This window comes from Thamnophis elegans, chromosome 2 (assembly GCF_009769535.1).
Source record: "Thamnophis elegans isolate rThaEle1 chromosome 2, rThaEle1.pri, whole genome shotgun sequence".
Lineage (NCBI taxonomy): Eukaryota > Metazoa > Chordata > Lepidosauria > Squamata > Colubridae > Thamnophis > Thamnophis elegans.
In genome coordinates, this window is record NC_045542.1 from 122,120,285 (window position 1) to 122,142,125 (window position 21,841).

Sequence of the window (21,841 nt, forward strand, 5' to 3'; positions counted from 1 at the left end):
CTTAGACTGAAAACAAAAGACTAAAGCATAGAAAGGGAGCAGCTGGGTTAGGATTTAATAGGTTAACCCTTAACACACCTTGGAAGTGAACACTGGGCTTGTTAGTGATTATCTTTAATAACCATTTCTGCTTTACAGACATTTTTAACAATAAAATGTTCTTCATTTGTTATACATCCTTTAAATGTAAACTAGGTCATGGTAATTCTTCCTCACTTTAGCAAATGCTTTACAAAAAGAAGAGGACTTTTACATATTAAAATGGCAAGTGCCATTTTAAAACTCAGAGCCTATTTTTCATTGCTTGGTGTGGAAAAAGCACTGGAGATGTTGTCTAGTTGGGTAATGACATGTCTGCAAGAAAACAATCAAGCACCCCAAAGAGTTTTTAATGTACTTTTGGACAAATCTCAGCATTACAATTTTCAAAACTGAAATAGGACCTAATGAAAATTCAGCACTAATTTATAGTAACCTGTCCTTTTAAAATATTTTAAAATGTCAAACCTTGGAGCTTAAGCATATATTTAAGTAGCAATAACTTTAATTCAAATAGATAGTGGTTTTTTGACTTGGTGGGGAGGGTTAGTTTAGAAGAGAAAGCTATTAGCACTGTTCCTTAGCTTGTATGATAAAAAAAAACCATTCTGGTCTTCAATTCCATTATTCTTCCTCATTCCCTTATTATGAGCACAGCAAAACTGCTTTCATCCTACTGAAGAGAAGCCCTTCCTTGCAACTAAAACTTTATGTATATATCAGACATGTTGAATTTGGATTGCAGAGAAAATGGCTTTTCCAATCTAAGTGAAGATTTTTAAAGCATTATAATAACTGGAAATGCAAGTGTTTTTAAGTTCAGCAGCCAGTGCCCTATATTATTTGTTCAGACAGCTGTAGAATCCTATCGTTTTCAATGATATTTAATTTTGCTACTTCTTGCTGTAGGAGAGCAACCATTAATTTGCAGGAAAGACTAATAGCATTTTAAATGAACTGGGAACTATGCAATTCAGAGAAGTTTTTAAAAGCAGGGCTTCATTTTTCCCCCTTTTCAGTGATATTTTGGGTAATGGTTTTTTGTGGTTTGATGCTTTATCTATTTTTCAGCTAAAGCACTTGACATTTCCTCTTGTAAGCAAAGATCTATAGTGTCACTGGAAAATGGAAGAATGATGATAATGGAATTAGCCAGACTGAACATATACAAAAAAGGGAATTTTTTGAACATTCAATTTTTTTCCTGTGTCACCCCCAAGACACACTAAATTTTCACAAGGCAGGAGATGGAATTGTAGATAGCTAAATGATTCTGTAGTGTTTCTTTTTCTAGCAACTGAAGTGGTTGCTTTTACATCAAGTATGCGGACATTCCCTTCCTTTCTGAATTTGCTTTTGTTCAAATTGAGGAGGATTATGGGTCAGAATGCTGCCATTCTGTCAAATTACTTCTTTACTTGTAGTCCTCTGAAAGTACTAAAATAAGGTTTTTTCCCCCTCATGAAGGAAGCATTTTAAGTTTATTGAGAAGACAGGAATAATCAAACAAGAGGCATTTTCTTCTTGCAAATGTTGGTAGCATTTAAGTTGGAGAACATTGCTTACCCCTTTAAGTTTTAGTTTTCCATTTGTCTCACTTTATTTGTCTCAAACTATTTAATGACAGCAGAAGAAAAATTATTGTCCATCATTGAAAACTGTTTTCTCAATTAATGTAATTCATACATATTGAGTTGTAATTGTTTTAATAGGATATTGTGGAGAAAAATATAGCAAAGATAGGTTGTTTCTCCCTCCCTCTTCTTTTAGATAACCTAAGCCTTTTTATCATAAATCCTAAATCTGATCCATCTACTTATACTTAAATTATATATTTGGGGGAAGAATGGTGAGAGAGATTTTTACATTGTAGAATTACCTTTCATTTTCTGCCTGAAAGTTTGAATAGTTGAATGATGTTACACAGAAATAAGAGAAATAACAGTGTCCCCTTACTGGGGAGATGGGCAGCATTTATTTATTTAATAAATAAATAAAATTGGAAATGCTATTTATATCACTGCGCTAGTTTAGGAATAATATACTTCAGATTTGGAATCAAGAATATTCAAGTCTATACCATTCCCCCACCACCAAAGTGGAAAATTTATCAGAACATAGAGACCCATATCTGAGCAAGGAATGGCTTTTTTTTTCAGCTATAGCTGGTTCATTAGCTTTGCTGTTCCTAGATAGGATTAACTTCACTATATGTTCTTTATACTTAGAACATCTGCATAGGATTATGGCAATGTACTCCATGGTGGGTTACTACAGAATGTTGCATTGTGTTACCTCATTGAAAAGAGCAATTAGAGCATATAATACCTGTTCTGAAGCTACCTATAAAAGCATACAAAGCCCATATTAAGTTTTAGTAGTGGGATATCTGTCAGAGAATGTGCTTTTCCTGTCTGTCACCTAGAGACCAATAATTTGCAACCACATAAGAAAAGATATTCTTGATACAAGCACCCACTAATAAAATCTCTCCTTTGAGGTTTTATTAAATTGGTTTAAGATAAATCGGTTTGTTCCAGATTTTAAAGAAATTGATGGTCTTTTGCCCTTGATCCCATTTTCTTACAATCTCCTGTATTATCTACTTACTCATTTTCACATCAAGTTTTTAAGAGGGATTTTACTGAATTATTTATTGTTAAATTTGAAATGTGTTGGCCTATTATAAAGTGTTTTTGAAATGCTTCTAAGTTTAGCATTGTTTTCTAACTGAAATTATATAGAAAATAATAATTAATTATCTAATGATTTTGAATTTAGAAGTGATTTGATGGGGGGCATACATACATACCTCCAAAACTCTCACTATGTTAGCAATTTCAGTGTTTTTAATTTGTATTAAATTTTTTGATCCCTGAAATATCATTTTGTATCCTATATTTTATGAGAAATCTAAATTAAGCACCCCACAGGCCAGAGCAGGCCCCCAGGCCTTGAGTTTGATACCCCTGATGTAATGGCTAGAATAAGTTCCTGATCAAATTGGCATATATCCTCTTCTTTATTTGTCTCATCGGTGTATTTACTTAATATATAAATCTTTAAATTGCATTTCTTTTCTCAAGACAGTCTAAAAATACTAAAGTAATTAAATCCATATCAACTTCTATTTTTTAAAAAAATTAGCTACAAAACCAAACCACAGTAACAAGTTAAGAGTACAATAATCTTTTAAGTCATCTTTTTGTAATATGAAAATTATAAAATACTTCACTGCAGAATAATAAAATCTGAGACGCAACTCTTTTTATCATTGAAGACCAACCAAAAGAAAACAAAATTCAGGCGTTCTCTAAAATACTTCCCAAAACAGGAAATTCCATAATTTGGGGGTCTCCTTTAAAGGTTTTGATATAAACCAAAGCTTACATTCTTCCTAATGGATATTTTAATATATCTGATACAAACTAATTCTGTGTAGGGCTTTGCTATATGCATAATAACATATATCTCAAAATAGTAGGAAATCGTGCAATTCATTTGAAAAATTGTGGCCAGAAGCCGTCCTAAACCTGATTTTAGAAAACAAAGCCAGTCATTTGAATCAAACATAACAGCAAATGAGTAGCTAGTGCATTGGATGCAGAAACTGGTATCTTGTCGCCTTAGCATATCACAGCTTCCGATGTCTAATGTGAGCTGTTCTTCTCAAATTCAAATGTCTGAAGCCTTCCTGAAGAGGAAGAATAGTGTAGAGTTTCTGCAGCAATATACTCTGGATACAAGCAATCACACTGTATTCCGATAATGTTATAGTTGACATATCAGCCTTGCTTCTGTGGAGTGTGACGATGAACCTCCAAAAACACCTTCACCTGAGCTGCACTCCAATTCAAGCAAGATTTCAGTATGAACCTGGAAATACCTGTGAAGACTCTATCTGATTCTATACAAAACACACTGTATCTTTGTTAGCATCATTCGATTATTTTCTTCTGATGAAACAGTGGATATAGAAGCTACTTCATATTGACAGCTGAGGAGAGCATATGGTTTTCCATTTAATTTGTGAACAAATTAATTTCACTGTGAAAAATCCCAGATTGATAACAGAGTTGCCTGAAGTCAGAAAGCTGAGTGTTCATCTATGGATATATAATGAAGAAAAAAAGAAATATCACAAGCCAATCAAGTTTCACACCTTAGGGAGAATGTTGGTGAAGTTTCTTTTGCTTTCACACTAATAAGTGCTGAGACTGTGCAAGCAAAGGTGTCATTTCTTACCAAACATTCATTTGGCATCTGTCCATTAAGTTCACAATTTACACTATTTCCCAGTGTACTTTTAAAGTTGAAAATTCAGGTAACATTATATTAATGCAGGCAATGATTTAGTATACTTTCTAGAAATAAGATCATAGATTATAATAGAACTTATTTTATACTAAAATAAAACACTATTTCTATTATGTAAAGAATTATCAATGTGGGAGTACTCTAAGCTAATAAAAATAACTTGTGACAACATCCATTTTTGTAGCTTGGTTCTGCTATCTCAATGTTAAGAAGGTTGAATTTTTTCCACACTGACCTTCAATTCTTTCACTTGTTTCCTGAAATACAGAACAGTACTGATTGTCCACAGATTGTGCCTGTTTCTCTTGCACCAGTATCCACAGGGACTTTACAGGAGATTACAATCACTTTGAGAAATGCTGCTTTTATAAAGGTAATAAAGTAAATAGACTTTGTAAAAGAAAGAAAAGAAAGAAGTGGAGGTAGATCCTATGTTTGCACCTGAAGTCAGATAATTGAGAATATTAAATTAAGTTAATATATGACATGGGTTTCCCTTAGCAATAACGCCATAGTCATTCTGAGAACCTTAACAGAAGAACTACAAGTGACTGAGGGTGCTAAGAAGGAAAGAAAGAATATGCTCCATTAAAAGCATTTACTTGAAATTTCTTATATGTAATTCAATGATAGTCATATACGTATTCATAATATTTCAAAAGGTTCATTTGCGGGGAAAATGTACTTCTAAACTTGAAGAATTTTTTTCCTAATATATTACCCAGTGAATTTTGCAGGCATACAGTTCTCACAAGAGAAGTTTGCCATACTGATTTTTGGATATCCGCATGACTGAAAAAAGAGAAATGCAGCTTGTTAAAAGCAGAAAGTAGCAAACCAGGGTGGGCTGCTATAGGTTTGCCCAGGTTCGGGAGAACCTGTAGCTAACATTATGGCCGGTTCGGAGAACTTCCAAATCCCACCCCTGCTTGCCCTCTCCACTACATCCCACCCCTCCCCTCCCAGGAGTTTCTATGTGGCCTGTTTTGGATGTGAGGTAATGCAGGGCTCACCCAGAGGCACGGGGAGCGGGAAAAGCAGGCCTCCTGGAAGTTTCAGAAGGCCGGAAACAGGCCCATTTCCAGCCTCTGGAGGTCCTCTAGAGCCCAAGGGAGGCAGTTTTCGTCCTCTCAGAGGCTTGAGGAAAGCCTCTGGAGCCTGGATAAGGTGAAAATGCCCCCCCCTCCATGGTGCAGGAAGCCAACTAGGCCATGCCCACCATGGCCAGCCCACCCAGCAACCGGGCAGAGGACCCATTGGTGAAATTTTTAAAGTCCATCCCTGGTGAAATCTATCCTAGAAACTGAACCAAGATCCAAAATTTTAAAGTTATCATCCTATGTCTTTCAATTAATGAAGGAGAAGATCTCACCTTTTGCCTATCTAAATACTGTTTCATGCTACATTGGGACAAGTTTTATTGGGATCACATCAAAGTGAAGTTTCTAATAATCTGACTGTATATTCTCCCTTTCTTCATTATCTCTTCAAATATTCATGTATTGCTCCTATTTGAGTGATTGCTAAGTAGGAGTAAAAATACAGTGTTATTAATGCACTTTTGAAAAGATCATTTGGTTGTCGGTATGTAGGAAAAGAGGTGTGATATACTGTATATGTTAGATTCAGTACAAACAGAAGGGATTTACAAATATCTAACTACTGGATTTAAAGCTGAAAATTTAAGACATGATAGTGAAACTTTCAATAATTGAAATACATGTTATTTCTTACCTTCCTATGAAACTATTTACAAATATACAGTAAATTGGATTGCTGGTTTGTCTGTCTATTTTTGTCTAATTTTACTGACATCAGCTTTTAACACCATAGGCAGGAATATTTTGTAATTATGAGAACATTTAACTAGGATATCGCATTTATTCAAATGTGTATTTCTTCTATTCATATATTTGGGTGGCCCATATCTGAGCTATGGGAAATTGAATATATTTTAATTTAAAATATGTAAAATGTTTAGTTATTTCAACAAGATTCCTGGAATTAAGGTGCATAATCATTACTATTATTGCTGTTATAATAAATGATATTCACTAATTGAGTTCAGAACTTAGCTCATTGATTTATCAATGTATAAGAAAATGAATACCTAAAAACCACCCCTTTTCTGTTAGAAAGTATGTAAAATGTTATTATTCTACAGTTTCCGTCTTACATTTTTACTGTTTAGGAAATGCCTTTGGAGTGTCACTTTGAAACTGAAAGTGATAGGATATTTGAAGCTCAGTGGCTAAATGCATCTGCTGTTCAGTGTACTAATGTGTTGGTGAGTTCATGAGTATGATTATTTTAATATTTTTAGAGTTTTCCGCTTATAAATACATGTCACAGACCATACTTTCCACCTAAAATTTCAGTATAGTCTAGCTCCATGAACTATATATGTTCCGTTCCACAGTTGCTCTTTCTAATAGGAACTTCAATTTATCCTGTTTATACACCATACATTTCCAAAGAGGCTTACAACATGCTGATTCAAGAATGATTAAAATTAACAGAAAAAATCAGCTTGCAACAAAAATTAGAACAAATCTGATGCATTCAAATGGTTTCTTCACCCCGAATGTTTTTTCCATGGTTCAGAAACATAATAGAAAGAGGATGGTCCATAGGTAGTTTTCACTAACTCAACTGCGGGATCCCTTCATTTCTTTGGTGGTAGAACCTACATCAAGCCTTCTCTCTATGTCTCACCAGACACACAGCTTCAGCTGTGAGAAAGAAGTCTCAGAAGTATACAGGCCCAGTGCAACATAGGCTTTCCAAAGTGATGTCCAGCATCTTAGGTTCCATTCAAAAATTGATTGATAATTAGAGCAATTCCCATAGTGGTGGTGTTATATAAGTGAACTTCAGTATGCTACATGGGCTGCTGCTGAAGGTTTTGAATAATTTTCATAGGCACTCCCCATGTAGAGTATATTGTAGTGGTCTAGGAATTAAGATAAAATCAGTGGTAGGATTCAGCCAGTTCAGGCCAGTTCAGGAAAACTAGTTGTTAAATTGCTGGCTAGCCCCACCCCTTCCTGCCTCTTCCCTTCCAGGAGTTCCCACATGCCCTGTTTTTGGCTTAGCCAGTACTAGGCCCAACATGGGGCAAAGTGGGGTAGGGCATCCCCTCTATGGCCCATGTTTGCTCCCAGGGGGCTGCAGGGAGGCCTACTAGGCCAAAACAGAGCACAGGGGGGGTGGAGCGCCCCTCCCCAACCCCTCTTTGCTCCCAGGAAGCTGTAGGGAGACCTACTAGGCCCCTCCCCCTGTAGCTTGTTTTTGTTCCTGGGGGGGGGTGTAGGAGGCAGAGTGCTGCCTGTCACACCCCCTGGCCATGCCCACCATGTCCATGTCCATCCAGCCAGTCATTAGGGCAGCGAACTAGCTTTTAAATTATTTGAATACCACCACTGGAAAAAATGGTGTGGTAGCACCCTCTAGACACAAGGTCCTCTAGAAACATCTCCAATGCATCTCCTGCCAGCTCCTAACTGGGTATTACTCAGTGGTGGGTTTCAAATTTTTTTAGATCCTCTTCAGTAGGTGTGGCCCGCTTTGTGGGAGTGGCTTGCTGGCCATGTGACTGGGTGGGAATGGCTTGCCAGCCATGTGACCGGGTGGGAGTGGCTTGGCAATCATGTGACTGGGTGGGCGTGGACAACATGTAAAATGTGGTGAAACTCACTTAACAATGCTCTTGCTTAGCAACCAAAATGTTGGCTCAGAAACTCTGGCATTTGAAGCACGCAAGTCTTAAAGCTGTCAAGTTATAATACTCTTGCACCCCTAACCCTTTAGAAAAAAACCCCAGAGCTGTTCAAACTTGACAGCTTTAAGACCTGTGGACTTCAACTCCCAGAATTCCTCCTCTCGCTCTTCATCTTGATGAAGTGCGGAATGGGGGGAGGGGAGGGAGCTGGAACCGGTTCTAAACGGCACTGTAGATTTGTGGAATCTCTTCTATAGAAGAGGTTAGAACTGGCAGGTACCCACCCCTGGTATTACTTATAAATTGATTATAGTCTCCTAATGTTCCACATAGATGTTAAACAGTAAAAGAAAAATGACAAACTTCAATGGCAGCAAGAAGTAGAGTGCTTGAGGGTTTGATCTCTTCTCCACCCATCAAGTAGAACTGGCCACTAGGGAGTAACTTGCTATTTGAAAATCTTGGTTTCTCTAGTCCATCTATAAGGGACGGATGGAGGGGAAGGGAAGCAGCATTTTATAACTTTCCCTGTGGCTTCCACATTAACTTTCTGGGGAAGCTGGCAGAAAAGATTGCAAATGACGATAACGTGATTATGGGGCACTTGGCAAACAGTTATACGTGCAAACAGGTTGCCAAGGGCCTGAAATACAATCATGTGGCCATGGGGATAGGGCAGAGGTTTTAACATCAAGGACAGGTTGTAAGTAATTTTTCCTGAGTCTCATAACTTCAAATAATCATTAAGCAAAGGATCATGTCGAAGATTATCTGTATGGTATTTGTTAAGCCCATTCTCCTGGTTTCTTCTGTTGAATATGTGTATCTTGTAATACAGAAATGCCTTCATAGTAAAAACTTAATTTACATGTTTTGGTCTGCTGGTTCAGTAAATGAGGCACTCTCTTCTCTTTTTTTATGCAGCTTCATACCTTCCAGAAAAGACATTTATTTCTGGTAAATCTTCAATTGAAAGGAAGACCTGAAAAATTTATTGACAGTCCACAGATGATGACAGGTTTGACATAAATTTGGTTTGCCTTTCATCACTTTCTAATTTGGGCATTTCATCTATAAAAGGCTTACATGTTTTTCACTAATTGGTCTTTTCATTTTATACTCTCCTGAAGTAGGTTAGAGTTTTTAAAGCCAAAAAATGTAGTATTTCAATATACATAATTCATATCTGTATGCAGATTATCTTGGTTCTTGTTCACAAGTCTTAAGTGGGTTTCATATAGTTGCTAGCAAACTGTGCATATTGATAAAAATAACACTTGCCATTGTATTTAGAATGTATTTTCTCAGTCAGCTTCAGGATATCTGCATATTGTTAAGTTTATGTCAATATGACATATAGGACAAATGTATTTTGGAATGGAATGGAATTTGTTATTATAGTACAAGCTATGTGGTATCCAATAGTTTAAGGCTGATTTACATTTTACTTTGGGGCTGTTTTTATATTTTGTTTCAAATTGATTGAAGCTTTGATACCACCTTGGTAATTTATGGAGGTGTCGTTTATCTAGCTGAGTTTTGTAATACAATGCCTACTGTACTCCCCTAACATACAGAAATACATTTGGAGAATAAGGAAACAGCCAGGTGCTCAGTGTCTGTGAAAGCTAACAGCAAAACACCAAGGAATGTTCTTCCACAGAGTAGTTACTGCTACTGAAATGACATGATTCCAGCAAATGTACATTTTTTGAAGGAAGCGACCTGGAGCTTACCATATTTATTAAAAACAAGTACAACAAAAAATAAATAATAGGAGAAAGGCTGTTCACAGGAAGTAACTTGGCCCTATGCCATAGATGTCTTTATAGATGATGAACAGGACCTTGAATTTTCACCCAGAAGACTTACTGAAAAATCTTTGATGAGAGACTTTATTCACCCTTATCCACATGCTTATTAACAGGTTTAATAAACTCTAGTAAATTAGTTAGGCAGGATCATGCTTAGTGAAGCCATGTTGGGTATCCTTGAGCATGGGTTGTGTCTCCAGATGTTTGGTAGTATAATTTTAATAGCTGTTTCCACTGTCCTCCCCAGGACAGATGTTAAACTGATAGGCCTAGAATTTCCTGGATTTCCCCCAGGAGCCATTCTTAAAAATTGGAGTTACATTGGCCAACTTCCAGTTCTCAACTACAGAGGCCAAAAGTAGAAACAGGTTACATATTTCAGTTAGGAGGTCCACAGTCCCAGCTTTAAGATCCTCAATAACCCTTTGATAGAGACCATCTGGGCCTGGTGATTCAGTTTTGTAATAAGGACTAACACCTGTTCTTGTGTCACCATTACAGATTCAGTTTTTCTGATTCCCTTCCCTTCTTTTTGATAGCAAGTTAGTGAAATGTTCACAACACACTGAGCATTTTAAATAATGTTTGCTATTGAAAAAAATACATTTTTTTCTTCTAACTGGATGCTGTAGTGCAGAGTTGATTCTCATGCAGTGGTCTAGAATTTTAAAAACAGCACAGTGTGACAGAGTGAATGCTTAAGTACTAAATTATGTCGTAGAAGGGAGAAGTGCCAAGAATTACTGGGAAAGCTTTAGGATTACAGCAGAAAACTCTTGTACAAACTCTTATTCTTCTGTCAGATTTTAAATGTTATGTTGCTGGAAAGGGGGAGGGATCATGTATGTTTCAATTTTAGCATATGTTATCTGTTTTTTTTTTCAGTGGAGATTTATAATTGTGCAATTGGAAGTGCTGATTGCTCTCAGTGTCTTGGGAGAGAAGATCTTGGTCATCAGTGCATTTGGAGCGAGATCACTTCTAACTGCAGATTAAATACTGAAGCCTCCCAGATCCCAGCCATGTGTCCTCCTCCTGAAATTAGGAAGGTAAAACTTGAGTCACTGCAATATTCACTGTATTTCAGCTCTGAGCAGTGGTGGGATTCATTTTTTTTTACTATCAGTTCTGTGGGCATGGCTTGGTGGACATGGCATGGCTTGGTGGGATGGCTTGGTGGGCTTGGCAGGGGAAGGATACTGTAAAATCTCCATTCCAACCACACTCCAGGGGAAGGTTACTGCAAAATCCTAATTTCCTCCCAATCAGCTGGGATTCAGGAGGTAGAGAATAGATGGGGGCGGGGCAAGTCAGAGGTGGTATTTACCAGTTCTCCAAACTGCTCCAAATTTCCACTACCGGTTCTCCAGAACTGGTCAGAATCTGCTGAATACCACCTCTGGCTCTGAGGCTTTAAATTAAAAGACAAAGAGTGGAGAGTCTATCTTTGGGCAGAATTGAGAAACCTAGCGTCGTGAATGGAGGATGAAGCAGGAATCTGAATTTGATCTTTGTAATAGATATGTTAAGCTAGCTTTAAATAATAGAATCAATGAATGATCATGTAAACATAATATATTTTATAAGAAAGGAAAATCATGGAACAGTTTTCAAATGAGATGTCTTCTGAAGCCTGAGATAGGAATCTAAGCATTTTTATAACTGGATTAAAAAGTGTGTTCCTATGGAAGTTTATGGGAATTATGCTCATTAATTTTAGGGGAAACTATATGTCATTCCTTCCACTTTAAATGACCCAGATTCATTAAAGTTGTATGGCATTATACCAATTCAAATCTTCCAAACACTAGCTTTCATCCAGGAAAAGATGAAGCAACCATAAATTTCCTATTTTTATGGGTGTAACAATTAAAACTTTAAAAAAAAATAAAGAGCCATATTACTTGAAACAAAAAAAAATGTGTTCACGCAAGATCAATTGGCAACATGTAAATATATTTTGTCCAGGAGATAATGTATAAACATATAAAGAGGGGGTCAAGCTATATTCTCCAAAGCACCGGAGCTAGGACAAGAAGTAATGGGTTGAAAATAATCAAGGAGAGAAGCAACTTAGAATTGAGGAGAAATTTCCTGACAATTAGAACAATTAATCAGTGGAACAACTTGCCTCCAGAAGTTGTGAATTCTCCAATATATTTAACATATATATTTAAGAAGAGATTTGATAACCATTTGTCTGAAATGGTATAGAGCTTTCTGCCTATGTTGGACTAGAAGATCTCCACGGTGCCTTCCAACTCTGTTATTCTATTCTATATAGAACCATAGTGTTGAAAGAAGCCACTGAATCTAACCTTCTGCTTAGTATGAGACTCCAAATTAAAGGATTCTATTAAGGTGCGTGTCTTTGTTCCATTTCAACACTTCCAAGAAAGAAGAGTCTTTTGCTTTCTGGGTAATTAGTTGCATCTCACATCGTTCTTGCTTTTAGGACTTTTTTTTAACACCCAGTTAGAATTTGCTTTCCTGTATCTATTATTGTAGTCATACGCTCTGGAATGGGAAAGGACAGGACCTTCTTCTATTTGATACCTTTTCAGTCTAAACCAGGAGTGTCAAACTCGCAGCATCACATTGTCATCACATGACATATTGTCACTTCCCTCCCTTTGCTAAATCAGGGGTTAGTGTGGCCGGCGCATGGTGCATCCAGCCTGTGGGCCACGAATTTGATGCCCCTGGTCTAAACAGTCAACTCCTTCAATTTCTCTTAATAGATTTTGGTTTCCTGATCATTCTTGTTACACTTCTCTGCAATACGCTGTTCCAATACCATGGAATAGCGCCTACTGCTATCATGGAACCATCCCCGCTGGCCAGGCTGCCAAAATTGGGGAAAAGTTGGGGACCGCTGCTCTATGCAAAACTAGTTTCTCTATTCAATATGTAGACTGGTCAAAGCAGATTAAAATGGAACAATGATGATTTGGAAATAATACTGAGATGTGGCTAAAAATTAAGTAACTAACTTTGTTTGTTTGTTTGTATTACATATAGATAACACCCATCTCACTCTCATTTGCAGCCATATCATACTGTTACCTTATGTTTTGTTTCCAATTTACCACTAAGATCTTTTTCCCCCAAGTATCTTTATCAGCCAGGTAATCATCATTCTCTTTCAACATCCTTTCAACATTTTTAGTACCTTGTTTATCAGCACTTTTGAGTTAATTTAGCCTTGCTTTGTGAGCGACAGTAGCTATTTCTTTTAACTCCACCATGCTCTTATCAGGAGATTCGGGCAACAAATGTATTGCTTCCATTGAAGTTTTTAATTGGTTTCAATCATGAAAAAGATCATTTAAAATAAGCAATTCCAAATTAGCCACTTTCTCTGTCTCTGGTATCTTTAATGATACAGGAATAAAAATAGCTTTGCAATTTTTTTTCAGTAATGTCTTCTTCAGCTTTTCTAACAGCCTATTCTTCTCTACCTATTGAAAACAGTAGAGGTGATTATCTTCCCTTGAGTCTCACCTGGAACCCATAATTCACCAATAATAACTGCTTTCACTTAAAAATTAAACTTTCTGCTACACAGTTAGGTTATATTGCAGGCCAAAATAAGAAGCTAGCCTCCAAGACTGATTTGGAACCCGAAGTCATGATTCAGAAACTAAATTAAATTTACTTTATGATGCATTAGCTTTTTAGTACTCAATGGCACATAGAACAAAAAAAATTGTGGGTAACCATATATGCCCATGCTCACCAGAGCAATTCCTTATTTTACACTTGAAGTCCAAAAGAAGAAAAAGCAGAAAGGAGATAAAAACAACAACACATACATGTTCAGCAAGATGCACCATGAAGTATCCACAGGAATGTGAACAACATGCATAACCAGCTTATCCAATCTCTTCTGTTGATACTATTTGCATAGTTATTGACTTGTAGTTCTTCTTTCCTTTAATCATATTTATCTATGAGCTGAAAGGATGGGTAAAAATGATACTTGAGTGCCCAGATTATCATGCTTTCTCTGAAAGTTTTCAAAAATCTCAGGTAATACAGGTAGTCTTCGACTTACGAACACAATTGAGCCCAAAAATTCTATTGCTAATGTGAGATGTTTGTTAAGTGAGTTTTGCTCCATTTTAACGCCTCTCTTACCATTGTTGTTAAGTGAATCACTGCAGTTGTTAAGTCAGTAACATGGTTGTTAAGTGAATCCACTTCCACATTGTCTTTGCTTGTAAGAAAGTTATAAAAGGTCATTGACATGACCTTGGAACACTGCAATTGTCATAAATATGAAGCAGTTGCTAAGCAAGCGAACATTGATGACATGGCCATAGGGATGCTACAATGGTCGTAAGTCACTCTTTCAGTGCCGTTGCAACTTCGAACAGTCACTAAATGAACCATTATAAGTTGAGGACTACTTGTATGGTAATAGATGCTTCTTTGAAATGTCATTTATATGTACTGAAAGGAAAGGATTCCTTCCTAAACTTGCATTTGCTGCAAATACATGCCTAGTTGCCTTCAAGAAAAACAGGCTGCAGATTTTGCAGATCATGTTGCAGCATCCTAATCATTCATCTACGCTTTTGCTTCTTAGTGCGGCAATACTTGAAAAGATTTCATTTAATTTCCATATTTTCACATTGCCAAGTAATTTTTTCTAACTTTAAAGGAAAATCTGATTATGCTTTTCCATGCTGGAGTTCTAATCACTTGTCCTTGTTAGTTCGTTCTTTGGGCTAATTCCCTAGAATCTGGCTGCCTTATATTCCTCTTACTACAGTCTCTGATTATTCCTCCAGAAGCACACACTCCTCATTGTATTTTTTTAACATTGGAAAGAGAAACATGTGGCTCCAACTATTTGATGCTTTTCAGAATTTGTCAGTATAGATTAGCCACGATGACTGCAACAAATTATAGCTTCCATTTGTCGAAATGGTTACTGTACAACTTTATGCATGTCTGTATGTGAATAAATGCTCTTTAGGTTGTTTTTCTTTTTGGCTTTCCTTCTTTTGTGATTTTTCGTAGTTTTTCTTTGGTTTTTGTATTTAGTTTAAAAAAAAAAGAATCAGCCGCTCTATCACCCATGATAAGTAATTAGGAAGTTGCAGAACACACACACACTTTGCAATCAGCAATTATTCAGGACATGAGTTTTCCAACCCTCATAGTTCACCATGCAGTCCTTCAGATCAAATAGCCTCTTTCTTTTTTTCTTGTTGAATTCATTGTTAACTATGGATGAATGTGTGGCATGATCAATATTCTCATCTGTGTCAGTAGCTCAGCTTTGTGAGCTACTTTTTGAGCATGTAGAACTGGTAACATACACAGTATCTGTCTCTAATTAAAATCTGCAAAGACAATACAGGTAGTTCCCGACTTACGATAACAATTAAGCTCAAAACAAGCAAGCTAAGCAAGACATTTGTTAAGTGAGTTTTGCCCCATTTTATAATTTTTCTTGCCACATTTTTTAAGTGACTCACTGCAGCTGCCAAATTAGTCACCCAGTTGTTAAGCGAATCTGGCTTCCCCGTTAACTTTGCTTGTCAGAAAGTTGCAAAAAGTTAGTGGCCCCGGGACATTGCAACAGGCATAAGTACAAGTCTGTTGCCAAGCGTCTGAATTTTGATCATGTGACCTGGAGAATGCTGCAGCATTCGTTAAATGTGAAAAACTTTTTTCAGTGCTGTTGCAATTTCAAATAGTCACTAAGTAAACTGTTGTAAGTCACAGACTAATTGTATACAGTTTATTTAGTAATCTTTATATAGGAAACTAGCTGCATATTAAAGAATTCTAAAGGACAAAGTAGTTAAATCAGAAAAAGCTAATCAACCCAGGGAACTTAAGAGTTGGTAGGTTCCTCATCTGTTCAAAATCAAGTAGCTAATTTATTACTAATATGTAAAGTATGTTTCCATTTCTTTGGTCTAACAATGCAGAGGAAATGCTAATGAGGCCAACTCAATTCCACTGTACAGTGTAGGAAACTGAGCCTCTTGCTCTCTGCCAAAAGCAACTAGTGAAAACAAATCATCAGCATTAGCGTTATTAGACTAGGATGCTATTTCCTTACAGATGCTATATATTCCATTTCAAAAATAAACAAGGGTTTTTTTTTTAGTGTCTCTAGAGTAGTCCTGAGAGGAAGAAGATGAGGACAACTGTAGCCCTATTGGAGCAGTGAAGTCAGGAACATTATCAGCTTTAAGCAGCTTGGAGGAAGAAAACGCCTCCACTAATGACCTTCTGCCCTGGCTGACATCATGTTATGTTGGCAGCAGTTAGAGGGAAAGGCAAGCTGTAGGCTTTGTAACTGAACTTCCAGGAAGGAAGGAAGGCTGCTGTTTCTTTGCGGTTCCTTTATGGTTGGTTTTATAGATTTGTCACAAAAGGACAAAGAACCTACAATTCTCTAATTGTAGGTTATTAAGGTAACTCAGACATCCTGTGAAATCAGTGACTTTGGTTCATGGAAAAAAAAACAAGTGATGACAAATGAAATCTCCCCTGAGATTTGGTATTATTGTAAGATACCATTGCAGCTTCTGTCCGTCACACTTACAAAATGGATAATTCCATGGCAGATAACGTAGATGTTAGGGAATGACAGTACTGACTCAATTGTGAATAATCTTCTCCCAAATTATTTTATTGATCATAGTAGAATTGTAGAAGCTCGGTTGTACAGGTTTTGTTTCCACCCAAAAATGATACAGTTTATATTTTTCATTGGCTAATCTCATTGCTTTTAACATTCTTTTCACACTATTATGAAATTATGGTTTAGCGGGATGAAGTAAAATAAAGGAGTCCCTGGGGGTTTTACTCTGCTAGTTGTATGCCAACTTTAGGGAACAGTGCTCATCTCTGTTTCATTAAGTCACTGAGACAGCACTGTCCAAAGATGTTTTTGCGGTCATGTCGCCATAACATCATGCCACAGCGCAAAGTATATGGCAAAATACAGAACACTGTTACCTTCCCACCAAAGTAATACTTATTTATTCTCGTTTACATGCTTTCAAACTGTTAGCCTGGCAGTAGCTGAGGCAGGTGGCTGGAGCTCACTCCCTCATTGATGCTAGGACTTGAACCGGCAGAGTATAGACCTTTTCTGACATCTTTTAAGCCACTGAGCCACCACACCTCTAGTAGGATGACTGGTAGTCTAAAATTAAGCCATAAAAGTTTAAATGATATATAAATGTTGATGATATGGTTTGTTTGTTTGTTTGTTTGTTTGTTAGAGTGAATTAAAAAAATCCCCCCTTTGTCTTCAGCTGTTTTCATTAAGTTTCCTTTGAACTTGCAGATTGAGCCTCTGGATGGACCCTTGGAAGGAGGAACTCAACTTACGATTCGAGGGAGAAATCTTGGCCGTAGATTCAGTGATGTTATTAATGCTGTCAAGATAGGAAATGTGAAATGCTCACCACTTCAGGACAGATATATAGTCTCCGAGGAGTGAGTAATTCAAGCTAAATTATTTTGAAATCAAGCAGATGGGAAAGGTTTATTTTCTTCTTTTCAGCTGATTGATCCTTTCTTGCTTCAGGGTTCAGGTACAATATGTGATAGCTTTGGCATATGATTGCATAGAGGATTGCATGAATTTGTTAATATGTAAATTGATAACAGAATATTCAGTTCTTAACTTCTGTTGCTACTAACTGCTACTATTTGCTTACTGACCCAGTGAATGAAACCGTCTGGTACAAACAACCAGACTTGCACTTGAAGAATTATATTACCTGTTCGATTGTGGAAATGTTCTCAGACTAATGGTTCGCACTTGAGTGAGACTAGATAAGGTTCAAATTCATTCAAGAGGGATTGGATTTCGCCTCACACCCACATAGGGAATTCTAAACTAAGTCCTCACTTGACACCTCCCCCTTTACATCCTAGAATTCAAGTTCTTTCTTTAAGCTGTATATTATTGTTCTGATTGAAAAACATACATTTCATGGGTTTTTTAAAATGCAAGGATAATGTAAGGAAGGAAATAACTTTTTATATGAAGTAGTACCTCACTGACAAGCATAAGTTGTTCTTTAGTTAGCTGTCTTTGTGTAACAAAGGACTATAATCCACAAAATTCAGAGCTTCCTCGGAACTTAGGGTGACAAGTGTAATAACACTTACGCAGCTGCTTCCCATGTTGTCATAGTTTAAAAACTATTTCTGCAGTTCTATCATTTTTCCCCCTAGCTTTACATCCACATACTTTTTGCAGTTGTCTTCATTATTGAAACTAGACAGGCTTCACAGAGACCAGCTAAGGTGACTTGTCTACATACTGCTTTGAAATGAAATCATCCATATAGGAAAAATTCTATTTTATTCTGTAAATGGAATACTCACTCAAGAATCAAGGTTAAAACGTTTAGCAAATAAGCAATCTAGAATTACTGACTTGTTCTATTACTATAACTACATTTAACTTTGAAAGGTGCACAGATTAGTATTGTCCCTGATACATTTTCTACTTCTGGGTATTTATAAATTAAAGCATCATTACGCATGACTTTGGCTCTTTCATTTTCTGGCCAAGTTTTAAAACTTTCTCCATCATAGCCACTGTTGCAGCTTTTTCTTCAGTATAAAATCTTTTCAGAGCAATAATGTTGATCAGAAATGACATTCGTTCTCTCTTGTGTGCAAGAGAAAGGGACATTTCCCAACATTTATATGCAAGGTACTGTTTATCCTACAGAAATTATTCCTATGTCTCTGTTTTGCAACTTGTATGACAGAATAAAGTTGAATACAGGACATCAATGATGGATGGGAATGTGGTGAATGTCCCAATAGCTTCCATTTTCAGCTTTAAAAAACCCCTCCCGTTCCCCAACCCCCTTATGTATGCATTCACCACAATAATATTATTGTTTTACAATAGCAATCACGTAGTAAAAAACAAAAATTCTTGCTGTATCTAGTAATAGCAATATTGAGGTTATTGAAGTTATCCAAAACACAATGTAGTTCCAGGAAAAATTCTTCATGTAGACGAAAAATGCATAAACAGCACATTGGACAAAGGACTAATGAAAAAGTTATGCTCAATTAATTAAAGCAGTGCAGTGGTTTTTGGTGCAGACATTCTTTACATTTCAAATCCTATTCCAAGCAGAAGCTAGCAGCACGTTTAAATCATGAAGTTTCTTTTTAAAAGTATTTTTTAAATTTGCAAAATAGAGGGGAAAAAATGAGAAAAACCTAATAGATCAAAAAGCAAAACAACCCACAAAAACCAGCAAAAAATAAAATAAACAACAAGATTATATAATATATCAATCAAAAACGATTCAGGACATGCTTGAAAGATATCACCAAACTTTGACCAAACAGAATAATATTAATCATTCTGTTACATCCATACATCCATAGTTCATGAATTGAGAGCAAGTACATATCAGCCGAATCAAGATGTTAAATATGGAGTGACCTGGTCTTTCCAGACAATCAGGAAAAATCAGATGAATTCAGATTTGTTTGTATATAATTCAAAGTACATTCATGTGATCATGTTCACATCTACATGATCTAGGCATATTAAGAAATATAAAGTCCATAAACCATCACAGGACAATAATGGGAGTACCAGGACACATATTACTATTTGTTAAAAAAAATGTTTTGTTTTTTTAGTCAACTGTACATTTCCAGAATGAACTATAATGGCCAGATTTTCACAAGTCTGTAATCATAAGAATTGGTAACAGAATTTCAAAAATATCTTCAAAAGTATGAGTGACAAACAGCTGAAATGGGCATACAGATTCTGACTTTAATCTGATTTGGGTGGAATTGTCCATTTCTAAGTACCCTGTTTTGCATAGATTGCTATATATAATTTCAGATTGTTGCATTACTTCAGAATTATCAAGGATAATAAAGAATTTGTAGCAGAATAATATTATGTGACTTACTGTTTGTTCAATAATAAATGTTCATGAGGCCCTCATTGGGCATGGAGGCATTCTTGGAAATAAAAATAATGTAATATGCCAGTTTTTTTAAAACATAAATGCTCTTTAAAAATAAAATAAAAACAATACTCAAAGAGCCATAAGTTCATATTTTGTCTATCCTTGACATATTTTGTAGTCTGGTCACCCTTCTTATTTTTCAGTCAAAAATCTCTTTTTTTACACAGAATTGTTTGCTGGACTGGAGAAGCAACAGAAGAATTTTCTGATGTGGTGACAGTTAATGTGAGCAAAGAAGGGAAATCCAAGGAGCGATTTTCTTATATAGTACGTAATTTCTGCTAACTGAATTCTTAATCATGAATTGTTATAAGGAAAAATTGTGATTTCCAGTGATAAGCACAAACAAATGTCAAATATATCATTAATTAATAAAGACATATTAAAATTTAAATATGCCTTATCCACTGATTACTTGAGAATTAAAGAGGCTATCTAAATCTCCTGTGTCACAAAGATAACCAGATCTACCTACTTTTACAGTGATACCCTAAACATGCACATTACACTAAAATGATTCTTAAAATAAACAAGTTATCCTATTCAATGTAAAGTGTGTCTTTTTTGATAGATCTGTGAGTTTTGTTGTTATTTTTCCCATCAAGCAGAAAGTAGCTTTTGGAAAAGCAATTTAAATTAGGTGGAAGGAATTGACAGGATAATTGAGGGGGGGGGGTTAAAGATTTGGTGCTACTAAAATGATATTAGCATATATATCATATGGAAGGAAAAACTCACAATTAGATTCCATCTTTTTGTAAACATATGGTCACAAATAGTACTTTTGGTTACCTTTTTAATGAAGGTAACTCTCATCCAGTTCATTGTGTCAGATTCAGGTGGGACCAAAATGAAAAGACAGGCTATTTTAAGGACAACTGTTTCCAAATGTTTTACATTACTCTTGTAAGTAATGTAACAATGATATCATTTAACAGCAGTTTCTATACCGTGTACTACTAAATCAGTGTGATTGATTTCCAAGTAATAACTTAAAATTATTTTCCCTAAATATCCCTATGATATTTTTAACATTTTTGGTTTGTCGTTGGGGAATGATAATAGGACTTGTCACAAGCAATTTAAACATTACATTTCTGAACTGAGATCTCACTACAAACTAGGAAACCAGTGTATTTTGTTGACATTCTTCTTTTTTGTCTTTTTAGCTCCCAGTAGTGAAATCTATGTTTCCATCTGTTGGACCAAAAGCTGGAGGTACCAAAGTAACTATCACAGGAAATAATCTCAGTATAGGATCCAAGCTTCAGGTTTTGCTTAATACTACAAAAGAATGCAGAGACATCAGGTAAATGTTGTCCAGAATGAAACATGATGTAGCTGTAAAGATTAGAAATTATATTTTTCATAACAGAAAACTAATTGAATAAGAAAGTTTTCTAAGAAATATGTTTTCCAAAGTATAAATTGGGTTTTCAGTTGAACCAATAAATATTGGCCTTCTATATAAATTTATCATTACTTATATTAATTTTCCAATGTTTAAAGGATATACTTTTAATGGATAGCCTAGACTTGGTATTAGTGCTATATTAGAGCTGTATATATATATATATAGGAGGGAGTATATTGCTTCCCTTTCACCTTTCAGTTCCACTCCAGGAGCCTTCCAGGCAGTCGCTTACACGACACCATTTTGTGTTACATTTTTGCTGATAAATAAATGAAAGGAGACTAGTATAGATCTATTTCAAGCTATTTAGCTCTCATCAGCTAGCCATAACCTTGCTGGGATTCGGACTTGGGCTTTTTTTTACATATTAAGCAGTTGTATTAACTTCTAAGCCACAAGCAATATGCTCCTTCCCAAAGCACACCAGGTGCTTTGACAAAAGAAAAAACACTTAATCATTCTCCTGGCTCAGTTGATAAGGGAGGAGAGCTTGTGGCTTATAAATATTAGGGACACAGGCTAAGATGCTGAG

The 21,841-nt window shown here is 36.1% G+C and overlaps 1 protein-coding gene across 1 annotated transcript in view; it reads left to right on the top strand.

The window, feature by feature from the left end:
- The window catches only part of PLXND1 (plexin D1), a 165,032-nt gene that overhangs the window by 70,051 nt on the left and 73,140 nt on the right, over window positions 1-21,841 (top strand). Inside the window, exons 9-15 of the mRNA XM_032210671.1 lie at window positions 4,625-4,729; window positions 6,548-6,643; window positions 9,002-9,095; window positions 10,777-10,940; window positions 17,213-17,364; window positions 20,063-20,162; window positions 21,065-21,204. Coding sequence (XP_032066562.1) covers window positions 4,625-4,729; window positions 6,548-6,643; window positions 9,002-9,095; window positions 10,777-10,940; window positions 17,213-17,364; window positions 20,063-20,162; window positions 21,065-21,204 — 851 coding nt within the window. The remainder of the gene's footprint in view (window positions 1-4,624; window positions 4,730-6,547; window positions 6,644-9,001; window positions 9,096-10,776; window positions 10,941-17,212; window positions 17,365-20,062; window positions 20,163-21,064; window positions 21,205-21,841) is intronic.